At 55.3% G+C, this 17712-nt stretch overlaps 1 protein-coding gene across 1 annotated transcript; it reads right to left on the bottom strand.

The window, feature by feature from the left end:
- Window positions 1-738: 738 nt before the first annotated feature.
- On the bottom strand, window positions 739-17416 carry HDGF (heparin binding growth factor). Its single transcript, XM_080986114.1, has 6 exons — window positions 17255-17416; window positions 4210-4286; window positions 3280-3418; window positions 2857-3039; window positions 1202-1491; window positions 739-1087 (listed from the first exon to the last, which is right to left on the bottom strand). Exons 1-6 carry the CDS (start codon window positions 17339-17341, stop codon window positions 1081-1083), a joined length of 783 nt encoding a protein of 260 aa, XP_080842240.1. The 5' UTR covers window positions 17342-17416; the 3' UTR covers window positions 739-1080.
- Window positions 17417-17712: the final 296 nt, after the last annotated feature.

The raw sequence follows: 17712 nt of genomic DNA, 5'->3' as shown, positions 1-17712 counted from the left end.
CCATCTTTTCTCTGTCCCCTTTCTCTGTGCCAAGTGCAATTTTATAAACTTCTATCATGTTGCCTCTTCTCTCAACCAGGCATGTCCAAAGTCTGTTTCGGGGGCCGAATCTGGCCCGCCGGTTGGTTTAATCCGGCCCCTGTGGCAGTTTATTTCCTGGGGTAAAATCCTAAAAGAAGCTCAACAACTATGGTTGGCCCTCACGGCCCTTCACTTCATCAAATCTGGCCCTCTTTGAAAAAAGTTTGGACACCACTGTAACTAAAAAGTCCTGAAGGGTGCAACCTTTCCTCCTGGAAGTCCCTCCACCCCCTTGATCCTTTGGGGGCCCTTGGCTGAATCTTCCCCACCTTCCTTCTCCTTGCAGGGGGGTGGCCCCAAAGCACCACCAAACGAGTTGTTTGAAAGGAAAAAAGGCCAGCCAGCAATCGCTGCACTTGCCCAGAGTCTTCCAGGAGCCCCTTTTGGCCAGTGGGGGGGGGGTGAGCTCTGGGGGACGTTGGCAGGCTGTCCCTGCGTGCCCCCTGCCCAGCAGACGTCAGCCACCTGCGTTGAGACAACCTGGGGAGGGGGATGCAGATGGCGGCATTGGAGGCTCATTTCATGGGGTTGAGGGTGAGGCCTTGCACACCCAAATGCCCTTTATTCCACCCCACCCCCCACTTTGAGAAGGTGCAAAGGACCAGCCCCCCTCCCAATTTCACCCCAGAGCGCCAGGAAGCAAATCCAAAGCCATGGTTGTTTTTTTAAAAAGGCATTCAACTGCTTTTATTTCAAAGTGGCTGACCAGCGTTTCCCAACCCCCTAGAAAGGACTAACTCAAAGCGCAGGACCCGCAAAATGGCGGGGCCAGGAGAGCAGAGGAGAGGGGAGAGAGAGATGGAGGGGGGGGGACAGAGGGAGGCGGCTGGGAAGAGCCATTTCCTTCCGCTTCCTTCCGCAGAAATGTGGCTCCTGGCCCCCCTCCCCACGAGGGGCACAGGCAGCGGGTCGGAGTCTGGTTCTGAGCACCCAGGGAAACCGCCAGCAGGCCGGGATCGGGTCCGGAGAAGGAGGAGAAGAGCAGGTCGGGTCGGCCGGCTACAGGCTGCAAGAGAGCAGAGGGGGAGCATTGCAGTGGGCTGGACTGGATGACCCCTGGGGGTCCCTCCCCCCTCCAGGACCCTTCCTTCTCCTGACCCCGGGGCCAGAGAGCCCTCACCTCTCCTTGTGGTCTCTGCTGGCCTCGTCCTCCTTCTCGTTGTCGTCGTCCTCTTCCTCCTCGTCCTCTTCCTCCTCGTCCTCCTCCTCCTTCCCCTCGCCTCCGGCCGGCGCGTCAGCGGCTCGGCTGCTGTTCTCCTCCTTCTCCCCGCCATCGGGGAGGAGGCTGCTGGGCTGCGGCTTCTTGGGCTTCTCGCTCTCCTTGGGGGCGTCTCCCTCACAGCCCTTGGGCTTCTCCCCCCCAGCGCCCTCCTGGTCCTTGCTCTCCTTGGCGCGCTTGGGGGAGGAGTCCTGCAAGGCCGACAGAGGGGGTCAGGGAGGTCCAGCCCGTCTCCCCCCAGCACTTCTTTGCAGCTCAAGAGCTGTGGTGCTTCTGGCGCTGCAGGGGTTGGGCTAGATGGCCTCGGGGGGTCTCTTCTGACACTACGGCTTTATGGCTCATTGGAGGTTCTTCAGCAGAAGTTGGAGGGCCATTTTTCGGGGATCCTTGACTGCGACTCCTGCCTTGCAGGGGGTTGGATCAGCCTTGGGGATCCCCTTCCAACTAGGAACCCTTATTAATATATTGGGGGGAGGGGCAAAAGCTGGGCGCCAAATTAATAAAAATGCAGGAGATGGTAAAGCAGCAGCACAGAATGACGTGACGAGAAACCCAGCCTTGAGTGTCATCGGCCTGTGGACCTCCCTGCCACTTGAGACGCAGCAGTCGCCTTCTGTGCCAACTTCTCAGCACCTGCCAAAAACGTTTCTATTCCTATGCAGGCAATTAAAGGAGTGCAAACCTCACAACTGTTTGTCAATCCTGGCTTTTAACCTTTTTTACTCTGAAACTGCTGTTAATATTTTAAATGCTTTCACAAAATTATTTTTAACGCTATTTTAACGCTTTGGTACGTTTTGTGATTTAGCGGCATAGCAGTACTTTTATAAAGAGATGTGGGGACCTCTGGGGCCCCAAGACACAGCACCCAGGATCCGTCCCTGGGGAAACACTGCAGATGGGGGCAGACGTGCCTCGCATGAGTAAGACCCCCGGCTCACTATCCCACACCAGAGGCATCTCCAGACAGGGCCGGGAGTGAGACTTGTGCCTGGAGCCCCAGAGAGCCCCTGCTGCTTCCAGTCAGAGCAGGCAACGCTGACCTGGATGGACGCTTGGCCTGAGCTGGGATGAAAGCAGCGTCCGGCACCAGCTCCCGTGTGGAGAGCAGGAGGAGCCGATCCCCAAGAGATCTGCAAGGGGCCTCCAGCCCAGAGGGGGACCTCACCGCACCAGAATGAGCCACCTGCTTTTGGTGCTCAAATGGCCGTGGGGGGCCAGGAAGTTCACTGGGTGTGACCTTGAGGGCCAGTCGCTGGCTCTTGGCCTAACCTACCTTTCAGGGCTGTTGTGGGGATTAAATGGTGAGGGGGGAGAACCATGTACCCCACTTTTAGCTCCTTGGGGGAGAGAAGGCAGGACAGGAACACAATCGATTGATCAATGAACCCCTCTAGTATCCCTGGAGAAGGAGAAAGGGAGCCCCACGGGAGGAGCCGCCCCAGACCCTTTTCCTGCCCTCGCTTTTAACCCTTTGCACCCCAGCCGGCCGCTGCGAGAGGGCTGGCTGTGGGGTGGGCCACGTGTGGTCGTCCCCCCCCCCACTCCCCGCCTACCTCCAGGAGGGGCCCCTCTGCTTTCCTCTTGCTCCCGGCCTTCTCATTCTTCTCCTTGGACTGTTCGTCAATCACTAGGTTCCCCTCCTCGTCGCTGCTCCCTTCGGGGGTCTCCTTCTTCTGCCCTGCTTCCGGCTCCCGCTCGGCCCCCGCGTCCTCCGTGGGGCCCTTCTTCTGGGTTGGCTGCAGAGGAAACGGCAGAAAGAACACACTCAGCCTCGGTTTCCCCACTGGGAAGCCACGGAACGAGGCCTCCCATCTCTGGGGCCCCGGAGGCCGGGAAGCCAGCCCCACAGAAGGAGCAGCAACCCTGGCTGCGCCCCACACTTAAGGCGCACGGGAATCCCGGGACCTGTAGCGTGTTTGGGCCGCTGGGAATTGCAGCTCTGTTGGGCGGAGGAAGCAATCCTCCCCAGTGCGCACCTGGTACCCGGACGCCTTGACGGTGGGGTTGTTCTCTATCTCCCAGAGGCCTTCGCTGAAGCCTTTCCGCTTGTTGGCCTTCCCAAATTTCCCCTTGCACTCTTCATACGGGAAGAGGTCTTTCGGTCCCAGAAACGCCCTGGGTGGAGAGAGAGGAGCCGCGAGTCACACACACAAACAAGGGCCGTAGGCTGGCCCAGACCGGCCCCTGAAAGCCCCACTGGAGAAGCCTATACGCGTGGTAGGCTTCGCTTCAAGTTTGTTAATTTATGCGTTTCTGTGGAGCATCTGTATGGCCTGCTCCTCAGCCAAAAAAATGCTCCCAGAGTGCAACAAGGCAGTCTCTGCCTGCACAGGCTTACAGTAAAGGAACATAACACACAAGGGAAATGGGATAGGGAGGGAGGAGGAAAACTCAAAACACAGGCAGCAATTTGTTAACAGCTGTTTCTATAATGAGAAGGTTAGGTCTGTTCAGACTGGAAAAGAGGAGAACAAGAGGTGACATGATGGCCAGCTAATATCTGAAGGGCCATCCCATGAAGCCAGTCTGTTTTCTGCTGCTCCAGAGGGGAGAACTTGAACCCGTGGCCCCTTGGAGTCCCTTCCAACTCTACAATTCCAATAGGCTTTCAACATTTTGTCTCACAGTCCTGGCCAGGGGGTGGTGGAATGCCTTAAAAAAAATAAACTTAAAAAACTTAATTATAATTATGATTATCCGGTATTAGCACGCTGGCTCAATATTCAGAATTTCCCAGTGGCAATCGTACGCAGCCATTCTCCCACGACACCCCCATGCTGGACCCCAGCCCCAAATCACACAGGAAGCAGCAGCTCCAAAGTCTGAGATCCGCACACGCAGCTCTGTTCAGGGGCAGAGGCGAATCCCCATCGCAAAGGAGAAACTGGCTGCTTCCTTCTACTCACGTTTCATGGGTCCCGAAGAAAAAGACCTGGTACTTGTTGGAAGCCGATTTCACAGCGGACTCTGGCATCTCATCGATCTGGACAGAGAGGAAAAGGAATAAGAAGTTTTTGGGAGTCACAGAATCGTGGAGTCGGAAGGGACCCCCAGCCGGGAATCAGGTCATTCTCTAGCTCCAGACTGGCAAGGAGGGCTGCCTTGAAAACAAGGCTTCCACTTTATATGTAACAAAATCACACAAAAAGGTTCTGCAGGTTCTAGTCTGCACTGAAATCTCAAAGTATCTCCTAATTTTCTCCACAATAGCTCCGCAATGGTGCTAAGCGCCCAGTGTCAGATTTTGGGACTAAGGTTGCAGTGACTATTTGAGCTGCTAAGATCACAGACAAGGCCAATTCTTTTGGCCATATACCTCTGCTGGTATCATCAAAAAGATGGAGGCGCATTAAGTCCAGGCAAAACCACAGAGGAGAGAGCTAGAGACCACAATGGAGCCTCTGGGCTCAGGGGCAGTCTATCGCAGAGGACCACTGGAAAGAGAAAGGAAAGCAGCAAGCGGGTGGGGAGGGGGAGGGACTCTGCATCCCGCATGAGGGCTCTGAATTAAGCTGACTGGCCACGGGGGGCACCAGGACATTCTCCACCCCCCAAGTCTGATGGGGGGGGGGGAGAATAAATATATTTTTAGGATATTTATATAAATATATTTTTGGGGTTTTCAAAAATAAGTTATGTGAATTTGTTGCTCAGTGTGATCCTTTTGCATTTTTTAATGTCTTCCGACTTGCTGTTATTTTTTATCAGCTATAGTTTATCAATGATTTGTTCCAACTCTTCTTCTCTATTATTAATCACTGATCTTTTTGAGTTAATCTTACTGTGTCAAAGTGCAAGTAGATAAATAGGTACCGCTCTGGTGGGAAGGTAAACGGCGTTTCCGTGCGCTGCTCTGGTTCGCCAGAAGTGGCTTAGTCATGCTGGCCACATGACGCGGAAGCTGTACGCCGGCTCCCTCGGCCAGTAAAGCGAGATGAGCGCCGCAACCCCAGAGTCGGCCATGACTGGACCTAATGGTCAGGGGTCCCTTTACCTTTAATTTCAAATGGATTATTGGACATTATGTGATACAAGTTCAAAGAACCACAGAATTGTAGAGCTGGAAGGGACCCCACAGTCATCTAGTCCAACCCCTGCAAGGCCGGAATCTCAACTGGTTATTTTAAGTTGCTTAAAGTCATATTTTTATATTATGACTTTTTGACATGGGATTGGATCATTATATGTGACTTTTATTGCATATGCTGTTGTTTCTTCGGATTGCAAACCGCCTCAGGTGTGGCAACAGAGGAAGATGGTGGACAAATGAACACTGAATGTTGAAACAAAAAGCCCAGCAGTTGGGTTCTGCTTAAAAGGCCCCATCTTACAGGTTGCTTTGGGGAGGGGGGCCGGTGGGGAGGGCCAGCCTCCTGGGTGCTAGGGAACGCACGGGGGGGGGGGGCACTGATCTGGCAGGCAGCCACTCTTATGTTCGGCACAGGGCCAGGATTGCAAGGGGACAAGGGCTCCCTGCCCCCTTTTGACCAATGGTAAGCTCCTGTCTAGACTGCAGCGCCAATTTAGCTCAGCAGATTCTGCAGCTGGGGGGGGGGGCAGGGAGGAACAATGGCCAGGCTGCTCCCGGCCCCTGCAGATGGGAAGAGAGGAGGAGCACTTCCAAATTCCTGCTGGATTTTCTTCTCTGCCTAACAATGGCCATCCAGCCCCCTCCCTCCCTCCCATGTGATTTTGGCACTGCAAAGCCACCTGCCGGCCTGGGGCCGCTCTGATCTGCACAGCTGGCCCCCAGGGGCTCCTTTTGCCACCTCAAACCAAAACCCCAAACCCCCGGCTCCCATCACCCCCAGCTGGCTTGGCCAACAGCCAGGGACTTCTGCAAGCAAAGCAGCTGCCCTGCAGGCTCTCACCCTAAACACAAAGCAATATTCTAGTCCTCACTATCCCAAGCGAATGACTGGCTTCTGCACAGGAGAAGAGGATGCTGGCCTTGGTGGGCCACTGGTCTGATCCAGAAGGTTCTGATGTTCTTAGGCAGCCTCCAGGTCCAGAGGCAGTCTATCTTGACTCCTAGCTTCTTAGGGGTACTGGAAATCAGGGTGGGGGGCTCCATGGGCCCCTAGGACGGCCAACCCCCCTGGCTACTTCCATGGCCTGCCTGAGGCCTCACAGGGGCAGGAGTCTTCCTCTGACCCAGATGGGTGCTTCTTAAAGGGGGGGGGGGTCATGATGCTGAAAAGCAAACCTAACTCAAGCAGGGGTGAATGGGCAGATCCCCAAAGGCCAGCAAAGCACTTTGTGCATGATCTGTGGCCTCTGTCTGCCCCTCCAGGCACCTGTCCTGGATGCTTCAGCTGCCATCCCTGCAATGCAGGGGGTTGGACTAGATGACCCTTCGGGGTCCCTCCCAACTCAACAGTTATTTTATGATTCTGTCCAGAAGCTGTTTGCTGGCAGCCTGGCTTGAGAAATGCCCCTCCCCTCCATGTGGGCCCCTCCCTGGCCCAGGCAACAGCCCCCCCCCCCAAATCTGGTGATTGCTAAAAAGAAAAAAGGTTGGAGGGAGACAAAAGGCTTAATCCTGCTCCCAGGTCCCCTGGGCGTTTCTGAGCTGCAGGAAGAGGCAGGTGCTGCTTCTCCTGGGGGAGGAGGAAGGTGAGGAGGGAAACCCAATACCCCCAGCTGCAAAGGGGAACAAAGGGGGCTCAGAGGGAAGGAGGCAGGTGGGCTGCCAGAGGAGGAAGAGGAAGAGGCCCAGTGCCTCCAAAGGGCAGGGGGGCTGCAGCCCCCACTCACAGAACCCAGCAAGAGCCCCAAGGGGGCCCATCTCTCCCACTGGCCAAATGCCCCATAGAACCTAGGGGTCTAGACAGACTGCCTCTGCACCTGGAGGCTCCATCAGAACAGGCTCCTGCCAGAGGCAGCAGTGAGGGCTGCCAAGCTGGATGGCTTGAAAAGAGGAGGAGAAGAATTCACAGGCTCTTGGGGGGCGGCCTTTCCTTGGGAGCCGCTGGTCGGCCCCTGTGAGGCCCCCTTAGGCCTGATCCAGCAGCCAGGCTCCCCTGCTGTTCCTATGGAGCTTCCAAGTCCAGAGGCAGTCTATCTGGAGGGGGGTTTGTCCACTGGGAGAAGAGGAGGCTGGAGCAGAGGGGCCTCTGGCCTCATCCGGCAGCCTCTCCCTCTGGCCCGGCCCTGCCAGCCTGACTCACAGGGGAGGGAGGAGGAGGAGGAGGAGGAGGAGGAGTGGCCTCCGCCGCCACCCTTGCTGAGTCACTGCCAGGAGGCCCCTTCCTGCCTCTCAGCCTCGCTTGGGTTTCCTCAGAGGGAGGGAGGCGGCCACACGCGCCAAGGGGGGGGCACCCCAGAGAGCGCCCTTTGTCCCACCTGGGGATCTGGCCAAGGGGGCCGGTCCCATTCACCCCCCTGCCGTTATCAGTGGGGTGGGAGGAGAGGGAGAGGAGCAACAGCCGCCCCCACGGAGGGTCAACAATGCCTCCCTCTTCCGCAGAGCAGCTGCTTGGCAGGCAGAAGGTTGCAGGTTCCCTCTCCGCAGGCAGCAGCTCCTGGTAGGGCTGGGAATGCCTCCACCAACCCAAATCCCTCTAGTGAGCAGCTGCTGCCGGCCCGTGCCAACAATACTGAGTGAGACAGACCCGGAGGCAGCTCCCGATGTTTGGAACCGTGAGGATTGGGACCTTAACTGTGTTTCCAGAGGGAAGGCCACAGATCAGTGGGGGAGCAGACTGCCTGGCCTGGGAAGGGTCCCGGGTTCAAGCCCTGATGCCTCCCAATGGAGATGGGGAAAGGCACCCCCTGCCCCATGCAGACAGCTGGGCAAAGGGGCTCTTGGACCCTCAAGAGCAGCCATGGAGGGCTGAAGGAGATCCCCAGCAGGGCCTGGGCACCCACAGCCCCAGCACCTGCCAAGGCGCCCTGGGCAGCCTCCCCCCCCCCCCCCCCGAGAGCAAAGGGGCAGGTGCAAAGGTTGGCTGGAATCTGCAACTGGGTGCAAAGACAGACCTCACCCAGGCAGGAGGCCTTTCCCAGAAGAGCCCGCTGCAGCCACCCAAGGGGCCCATCTAGCCCAGCCTCCTGAATCCAGATAGACTGTCTCTGGACCTGGAGGCTCCATATAAACCTAAGAAGAGCCTGGCTGCTGGATCTGGCCAGGGGGGGCCCATCTAGCCCAGCCTCCGGTTCTCACATCTACTCAATATAATCTGGAAACTTAGGGATTGTGATAGACTGCCTCTGGACCCGGAGGTTTCATAAGAACACAAGAAGAGCCTGGTTCCTCTTCTCACAGGGGCTGGCAAGCAGGATGAGCACAACCACCTAGCCTTCCATAGCCCTCTCCTCCTCCGTGAATTTGTCCAATCCTCTTATGAAACCACCCACGTTGGTGGCCATCCCTGCCTCCGGTGGGAGGGAGTTCCAAAGTTTAACTCTCTGTGTGAAGGCCTTTCTCTTCTCTGCCTCTCTTTGGCCTGGCAGGGGAGGGAGGGGAGCCCAGCCAGAGGGCAGAGGGCCAGAGCAGAGCAAAGCAAAGCAAAGCAAAGCAGGCCTCTGCCCTCTGCCCCCCTGGCACTGGCCCCACATTAACACACGCATGCAAGCACACACAGGCCAGGCACCTCCGCCCGGAGGCTGGGCCAGAGGCACACTCAGCCTGGCAGCAGCAGGAAGGAGGCCCACAAATCCAGCTCCGCCCCCCAGGCCTGGCTTTGCCCTGCCAGCCCCATGCCTCTCCACCTGGGGCCTGCCCACTGTGGGGCAACCAGGCAGGGCAGACGGGGGGGGGGGTCCCCCTCCCAAACACTCTTTTCCACACAAGGTTTTTTGGGAGCCTGATCAGCATTATCTGGAAAAGGATGGGTGGGGGGGCACCCTAAGGAGCACCTGGGTGTCTGGTGGGTGGGTGGCGGGTGATGGAGGAGACCATCTGGGCCAACAGGAAAGGCCGGCTGGGAAACAGGTTTCCCTGGCTGGGGGGGCCAGAGCCTGATTGCGACAGGGAGGCCAGCAGGCAGGGGCCTCAAAGATGCTCAGTGTGGGGATGTGGAATGGGGGGGTGGGCAAATTGGGGGCCAGAGAAGCCCCTTTCCCCACTCCCTGGTTGATCCCAAATGCAACCAGACCGGACCCTGGATCAACCCAAATTGTAGAGTTGGAAGGGACCTCCAGGGGTCATCTGGCCCAACCCCCTGCAATAGGATGTGCAGAGATGAGGCCCCTGTCACTCCGCAAGCGCAGAGCCTGCACAAATGGAGAGAGAGTGGCTTTCCTTTTGCTCTTGGCAGAAGGAGCAGGGTTCAAAAGCAGCCTGGAACAGAGGGGTGAGTTCTGCCTGCTGCTCCGGCTGGGAGCCAAGCCTGGAAACCTGGGGGGGGGGGGAACCAGCCTGGCAAGGTGGGGGCAAGAGGCCCTGGCCCACCTGCAGAAACCGCTAGCCACCTTTCCAAGAGTCACAAGAGGGGAAAACAAGCCCTATTTGTTTCCCACCATCTCATAGGAGCCTAAGAAGAGCCTGTTTGCTGGATCATGCCCAAGGGGGCCCATTTAGTCCAGCATCCTGTTCTCACAGTGGCCAACTGGATGCATCCTTTTGCTAAGAAACCCTCCAAACAGGTTGATTTGCTCAGCATCGAAACAACAAACACTTCTGAGCTGCCTAAATGGAGACGGTTAAATCGGGTCTGCTGGGTCAATCTTCTGTGCTCATTTAAAACTTCTGATGGGTTTTGAAATAGACTGCAATTGTTTGGGCTGGTAATGTAAGATGGCCGAGTGTTAGAACTGCACAAAATGCATCAAGCACATAGAAAAGAGAAGACGAAATTGCATCAGGAGGATGCACACGCCCAGTGGGGGCCAGGGAGATCCAGCAGGCCCTGTGGGGCATGGAAGCCCAGCCAGGCCAGGGGTCCTGCTCTGTTGGCCTCCATGGGGTGGGGGCCCAGAGGACCCTTGGATGTGCTGAAACAGGAGCACCTCTTGCAGAGCCAGCAGGGACCATCTGTGCGTGGAGGACAGAGCCCCCTCCCCCCAAACCGCAAGGCTTTCCTGGCTCCCTCTTGGGAGAGGAGGAGAGGCCTCCTCCCCCCCCCCTTCTCCCCCAACGGCCGCAGCAAGGAAGGAAGAAAAGAGGCGGCAGCAGCAGAGAGCCAGGCGGCTTCTGTTTTGTTTTGCAAGAGCGGCAATGACAAAAGGCAGCCATTCCCAGGCCCCGTGGCAGCAGGGTTTCCAGCAAACAGGGCGGCCGGTGCAGGCAGAGGCAAAAATGGCTGTGCACCAAGGAAAGCCTGGAGGAGGAGGAGGAAGTTTTTGCTAGGTGCCCATAACTCCCTTGCTTCCAAAGAGAGGCCTGAGCAGGCCTCCACTTTGCAGCTGGGAAGTCTTCCAAAGGCGCCCACACAGGACCACTCGATTCCTGCCATGGCAACCTAGAAATCCATTTCCCCATCGACCGCTCTGGGTGCGCCTGGCCCCTCGCAGCAAATCAAGCCACGACCCTGAGAAGGTTCCCTGGCAAATTAACAGGCCTGCCTGGCAGACGCCACCATAGGGCACCCCACACTTCCAGTGGCTCCCAGCTCCCTTTGGAGCAGCGGAGGGAGCTGGGTGTGGGGAAACCCGGGCCCCATGGAATGAAACATGGGGGAAAGCGCCACCCCAGGATTGGGGGCGGGGGGCGGACTCAGGACCCCCATGGCCAGCTGCAGCAGCTGCGTGGAATGGTGCATTAAAAAAACCCAAACCAGGCTTTTCTGAAGTTTAATCCAGATTATTTTAGAAGTGTAGCTACATTAGCACAATCCTATTATGCATGTCTACTTAAAAGAAGAAGTCTCTTTTAATTCAGTGGGGCTTACCCCCCGGTAAGTGGCTTTGGGTGTGGGATTGCAGCCTCGACACTCCTTAACAACATGGGTTGAAATACCTGAATGCAAAAGAAACGCATTTAGGTCATAGCTTATTTCACCTCTCTTGCGTTTCCTGACTAGCTCATTTATTGTTTATCTTTATGTAATGTTTAATCAGTATAACATATAAAAGGAACAGGAGCTTGTCAGTGTCGCCAGAATCCGTGGCCACCTTTCAAGCACAGTGCAGGCCCCGTTTCCTCTGTAAGAGAGTGAATCCGGAGCAAAGATGAGACTCTTGAGCTCTAGCACCATCAATATGACACAAGAGGCCGTCTATTATTCTACCATTCGTTTATATCGGCTTACGCCAAACGAACAGCGTGGTCATCTACTTTCCTTATCGTGGAGAAACACTCCTCTGCCCAGGACCTACCAGCCGCCCTTACTTCTGGAAAGTTATTGGCACTTTGCCTTCCAGGAAGTGATCTTGCTTAGAATCATAGAATGGAGGGGGCCCCTGAGGGTCATCTAGTCCAACCCCCTGCAACGCACAGTTTCCCATCCAATGTGAAGCCATATCGGACCTTCCTTAATGTCCTTATATGCAATGGCTCCCCTAAGCAGATACAAGTTCTGCAATCATATGGGGCTGGACCAGATGACCTTTGGGTCCCTTCCAACCCTATGAGTCTATTAAATTTTGCAGTGCAAAACCTTCGTAGGCTCCGCTGCTGGAGAGGTTCTAATTATGCTCCTGGGTAGCATTCAAGGTTCAGTTGGGCTGGAAACAAGATACCCAGTTGATGTGCATGCTTCCACTCCAGAACATATATATTAGAGTGGAAAACTGGAAAGTTTATTTGATCCAGAGATTTAAAAGTGATGCCTTTGGGGAATGGAGAAATGCTGAATTAAAATTGCAAACAGCCCTGATGTAAAACATCCCACCCGGATTATTGGAATTAAATACCTGTGAAAATGAAATTAAGTTCCTGGGGGAAAGCTCAGCGCTGGGGCATATGCCCTGCAGCTGCGACTCCCGGCATCACCAGGAAGGGCTGGGGAAGCCTGCCAGTCAGAGACCCCGAAGAACATCTGCCAGTCAGTCAGGTGAATGGCTCGAGTCAGTATAAGGCAGCTTCTCATGCTCCTCCCTTTATCCGACACCCCCCGATGATGCTGAACTCCAACTCCCGTGGGACCCAGTCAGGATTGGGCCCAATGCTAAGGGACTGGGAGAGTTGGAGCCCGTCGCGCAACATCTAGGGAGCTCCAGGCCAGCCACCCCATCATAAAGCTTTAGGTTAGACAGGTCTCTTCCACTCCCTGTATAGGAAGCTGCCTTATACAGGCTGCTGGTCCGTCTAACCCAGTACTGCTTACACTGACTGGCAGCAGCTCACCAGGGCTTCAGGCACGGGTCTCTACCAGTCCTCCCTGGAGATGCTGAGGACTGAACCTGGACTGCTTGGCATGCAAAGCAGCTGCTCCAAGCATCGAGCTGCGACCACGTCCGTGTTAGAAACTCAGATATATAAGGGAGGAGCCAAATGGCTCCTTAAACCAGGTTTACAGACGCCAAAACGGAATGTCTAGGTGCATTTGGGGCCAGACGGCTGGAAAGTCATATTTGTCAGAACAACTTTTTGGTTTCCGAAATATGTTCCGATTGTGCAGATAAAATATAACAGACAGAATTCTACAGGATGTGTCGTTAGTGTGTGAAAACAGGCAAGGCCCAAGGATCCCCAGATGGGGGGAGCGTCAGGCGCCATCCTGGCACCCGGCATCTTCACTTGGTCACAAGTGGCCGACAGCCAGGGGCAAAATGTGCCTGGTGAATTGTGAATGCTGAGCTGTATCCCTTCTGCAAGCGGAAGATTCTAGTCCTCATGGTTTCCCACAAAAGTCTGGTTTAAAGAGGAACAGAGTCGGCCATTGGGGCATCTAGTTCAGTAATGTCCACACCAGGGACAGTGCTCCCATCATCGACGGGGCGTGTGGCACTGGCTGACAGTGGCTCCCTGCGGGGTTTGGGCCAGGACATAATATAATTAACAACCAACAGCAGACAAGCTTCGGAAACGTGCTGTGCTGGTTTGCGTGAACAAGGAGGGTGTGTGTGGCAAGATTTTGGCAACGCTGCTGGAGCTGGAATATTGAATTGATTAAAGGAAGGCACCCCCTATAGCTTCTTGGAAGAAGGAGGGGGATCCTAGATTGACAGGCAAAACACACAAAGTTTATGGGCTGTATCCAACTTTAGCCACACAAATATTTACGCAAATATATGCAGGTTTCACTGCTCATCATGTCGATGGTCATTTGAGGGCCATGGAGCCAAGTTCTAGGCAGGTTTACTCAGAAGTAAGTACAAAAGTGTTTCTCTCGCAGCAACAGACCCATAGAATTGTGGAGTTGGAAGAGACATGACAGGGTTAGAAACTTGGGTATATAAGCTAGGCGACAAATGGCAACTTGAATCCAGGTTGCAGTTGCTGCAAAGGAATATCTATTCACCAGGGGGTTGGACTAAATGACCCTCAGGGTCCCTTCCAATGCTACAATTCTATGAGCTCAACTACATTGCTTGATTGTAGCTTCCTCTTACAAAATTCACTTGTCCCAGTGTGCAAGAAGGAGGAACGCACACGGTGGAAATGGAAATTACTATGGAGTAAGTCTCTACATGGAGTAATTCTCTACATGGGCACAATTGGATCCACAACAGTAGCAAAACGCGCCTGGTTAATTTTGAGCACTGCCTGAGGATCGTCTCGTCCACCCCACTGCGCAATGCAGGAATATGCAGCTATCCCATACGGGGTTCAAACCTGAAACCTTGGCATTATCAGCACCACACTCTAATCAAATGAGCTACTACTGAATTTCCCTTTTTTCATTTTGATAAAAACCCCAAGCTTCTAGCCCTCATGGTTACAGGAATAAACAGAAATAATTAAATAACTGAAGACACAACAAGTAAAAACAAGAAGACACACATGTACTTATACAGAGCTTTTTAAAAGGGCTTAACGGGCTAAAACCAAACATTATGTCAACAATCCTCTTAACATCCCTGTAAGGTAGGCTGGTATAACTCTGCACTATTACAGATGGAGGAAATCGAGAGGTTTAGCTTTTGGCTAATGCTCTTGACCAGTGTTTGAAACTCCTGTTGTTCTAGGTGCCTTCTGCGACAGGGAACTTCACTAATGTGCAGTACTGCACTTAAGATTTCAGATTAAAACTGCCTTGGCTGGAACGAAAGGAGGACCTTTTGCTGCCTCCTCTATTCCAACCACTCTCTGAGGATTGGAGAAGGGACCCTCATAAGAATATTAGGGGAGACGGGCAGGGGAAGTATGGCTTAATTTTTTGCAGTCTTCAGATGAGGACTAGACCATGTGAAAAATGAACATAAGATTTGAGCTGCTGTTCATTCATTTTCAGCTTTGTATTCATATTACAAAAAAAGCATGGCTAGACATTCCATTGTTGCGCCCATAACCTAGGTTTAAGGTGCCATTTAGCTCCTAGATTTCATATCTCAGTTTCTAACACTGCCCTTGACCCAACAAACACTACACTCGCCCCCCTTGCGTAGGTATCCTCATTCAAAATGGGGTGACACCCACCCAAATCCAACTGCCATAAGCAAAGGAAGTAAAGGGGTCTTTAGAGGCCAATGTGGCAGCTCAGACCCCTTTCCAAAAATCACGGAGGGGAACTCTGCGGCGGCACAGGAGGTCTGCATGAGGAAAGTGACACCCCCACCAACAAGGAACAAGAGTAGTTCTTTTAAAAAGCAACTAACAACTATTATTATTTTTATTAGAAATAATCATCATAAAACACCATGGGAAGGTGGTGTATTCTCCTTCCTTGGAAGTTTTTATGCAGAGGTGCTGCCAGGAATTATTTAGTTGTGATTGGGGTGGGGGTGGGTTCAATGACCCCTAGGGTAACCTTCCAGCTCTACCACTCTATGATCCAACTCCACAAAAAAGGGGGCGCGGGGTTGAAACAAACTGCAAGGCCAGCAAAGAAAGTCGTTCAAAGAAAGTCAACTGAAACAAAATGCTCCATGATCTGTTTTTGAGAAGTCTGCAGAGAAGCTGCCCAGTGGATCTCTCTCTCGAGGGAGATTTCCATAGCCTTGGGGCCATGCCAGAGAAGGCCCTGCAGCTCTGAGTAGAAGCTAGCTCCGCACCAATATAGGATGAAATTTTGAAACAGGGAGATCTGGTGTAAATGGGGGCGGGGGATTAGTTGTTTTGGCTGCTGGTGGGAGGAAGCCTCTGACCTCAGAAACCACATTCCTGGGACAGACACATCAGTGCCACCTCTTGCATACTAGCCTTCCTCATTCACAGCCCAGGGTGGCTAAGAACACCCATAAAAAGAAGAGAAACACCACACCATGTAGTAAACTTAAAGGTAAAGGGACCCCTGACTGTTAGGTCCAGTCGCGGACGACTCTGGGGTTGCGGCGCTCATCTCGCTCTATAGGCCAAGGGAGCTGGCATTTGTCCGCCGGCAGTTTTTCCAGGTCGTGTGGCCAGCATGACTAAGCCTCTTCTGGCGAACCAGAGCAGCGTGAGGAAATGCCGTTTACCTTCCCGCCGGAGCGGTACCTATTTATCTACTTGCACTTTGACGTGCTTTTGAACTGTTAGGTTGGCAAGAGCAGGGACCAAGCAACGGGAGCTCACCCCGTCGCGGGGATTCGAACTGCTGACCTTCTGGTCGGCAAGCCCTAGGCTCAGTGGTTTAAACCACAGCACCACCCGTGTAGTAAACTTAGCCTATGACAAATCAGTGGGATTCAACAGAAAGGGCTGGAATCATAGCACAGTCTGGTTGGAAGGGACCCCAAGGGTCAGGTAGTTCAACCCCTTGCAATGCAGGAATATCAGCTCAAGCATCCCTGACAGATGGCTGTCCAACCTCTGCTCAGAAACCTCCAAGGAAGAAGATCTCCCCACCTCCAGAGGGGGTCCGACAAACTGTATCCAGTGTTAGTTCAATTCACTGAAATGAATGATTGTGACTTAACTTGCGGCTGTTATTTTCAGAGGGTCTGGACTTAGTTGGGTACTGCCCACCCAACAGCGTTCTGGGTCAGGAATAGCCAACATGGTGCCCTCCAGACAATGCTGGACTCCAATTCCTATCAGTCCCTGCCTGCCACCATGGAAAATGGTGAGAGGTGATGGGAGTTGTAGTCCAACAACACCTGGAGGGCATTATAACCACTTCCTCCTTTTAGGTCAGCGCTTCCCATACTTGGGCCTCCAGGTCCTTTTGGACTACAACTCCCATCATCCCTAGCTAGCAGGACGAGTGGTCAGGGATGATGGGAATTGTCGTCCCAAAACACCTGGAGACCAAACTTTGGGAAGCGCAGTTTTAGGTTGAATGCACCGGGCAGCAGCCAGGATTTAGCAAGTGCTGCGGCCACTTGGGTTTCTAAGCAAATAACTGGACGCTTTTCTATCCCAAAGAATTCAGCTCCTCAGTATTAGTATATTGCTATAATTGCAGGCAACTATTTCTCCCGAATGAATGGCTACTAACGCAAGGGCCTCCCGTTCCCCCAGAGCAGAAAGCGGCGCAGGTGAGGCGGCCGGGCCGCGCGGAAGGAAAGGCGGCTGCCTGGAGCAGGCCTCACCTGCGCCTCGTGCTGCGACCTGCCGCCTTGGCCGGGCAGGGCGAGGCTGCTCCCGGACCCGCCTTGGGAACTCCCGGCCACGAGGGGGCTCGGCTTCGCGCCCCACCTCCGGCGAGGGAGCCCCTTTCTCCCTCCGCGTGGAGACATGTCCGCCAGGTGCCTCTCCGCCCGCCCGCCCGCCCAGGGACGCAAGCCCAAGAGCCCGCGCGGCAGGCCGAAGGGACCCCTCCGGGCCCTGGAGGGCGGCTCTGGCCGGCAGCGCCCGCCTGGCGCTCGTCTGCGGCCCGCCCGGGCGCCCGGGCCCTGCTGCTTCTCCCGCCGCCCGGCCACGCGGCCTCCTTCCCGCCCGAGCGACGGGGGCGCCCTGGCGGGAGCAGCCGGGCCTGGGCCGCGCTGCGAGGCCCCTTCCCGCCCCTGCCGGCGCTTCCCCGGCCTCCCGCGGCGCCTTACCCGGGCGGGCCAGTGCGGGTAGCCCTTCATCTTGGCGAAGACCAGGTCGCCGCACTTGTACTCGCGCTGCCGGTTGGAGCGGGACATGGCGCGGCGCGGGGGCCGGCGGGCGGCCTGCCTCTGCCTCCTCCGGGCTGCCTGGCGCCGCGCCTCCTGGGGCCGCTGCTGCTGCTGCTGCTGCTCCGGCTGCTCCTCCGGGCCGCCGCCGCCGCGCAACAGTTTGGCTGGCGGAGGCGCGCCTGGCTCCCCGGGGGCGCTTGTTTGTGTTTGAAAAGCGGAGGCGAGGCTGGCGAGGGAGGCCCGGCTCCGCCTCCTCCGACGAGGCCGCTGCCTTTCCCCACCCCCGGCCGCAAGGAGGCGGGGGCGCCCCGAGGGAGGCGGCGGAGGGAGGCGGCGCCGGGGAGCCTCTCGGGGGGGCGCAGCCCAGGAGCCGACGGCTGCGCGGAAAACACGCGATC

The sequence above is a fragment of the Podarcis pityusensis genome (assembly GCF_964106645.2).
Source record: "Podarcis pityusensis genome assembly, chromosome: 16".
Lineage (NCBI taxonomy): Eukaryota > Metazoa > Chordata > Lepidosauria > Squamata > Lacertidae > Podarcis > Podarcis pityusensis.
Note: the sequence above shows the minus strand (reverse complement) of the source record. Positions and strands in the feature narration are given on the sequence as shown.

Bases quoted from the DNA above. Each gene is read 5' to 3' on its own strand.
- HDGF (XM_080986114.1), bottom strand. From the start codon at position 17,341: ATGTCCCGCTCCAACCGGCAGCGCGAGTACAAGTGCGGCGACCTGGTC. The intron at 4,287-17,254 runs GTAAGGCGCCGC...CTCTCTGTCCAG, and splicing joins ACCCGCACTGGCCCGCCCGG to ATCGATGAGATGCCAGAGTC. The intron at 3,419-4,209 runs GTGAGTAGAAGG...CTCTCCACCCAG, and splicing joins TTCTTCGGGACCCATGAAAC to GGCGTTTCTGGGACCGAAAG.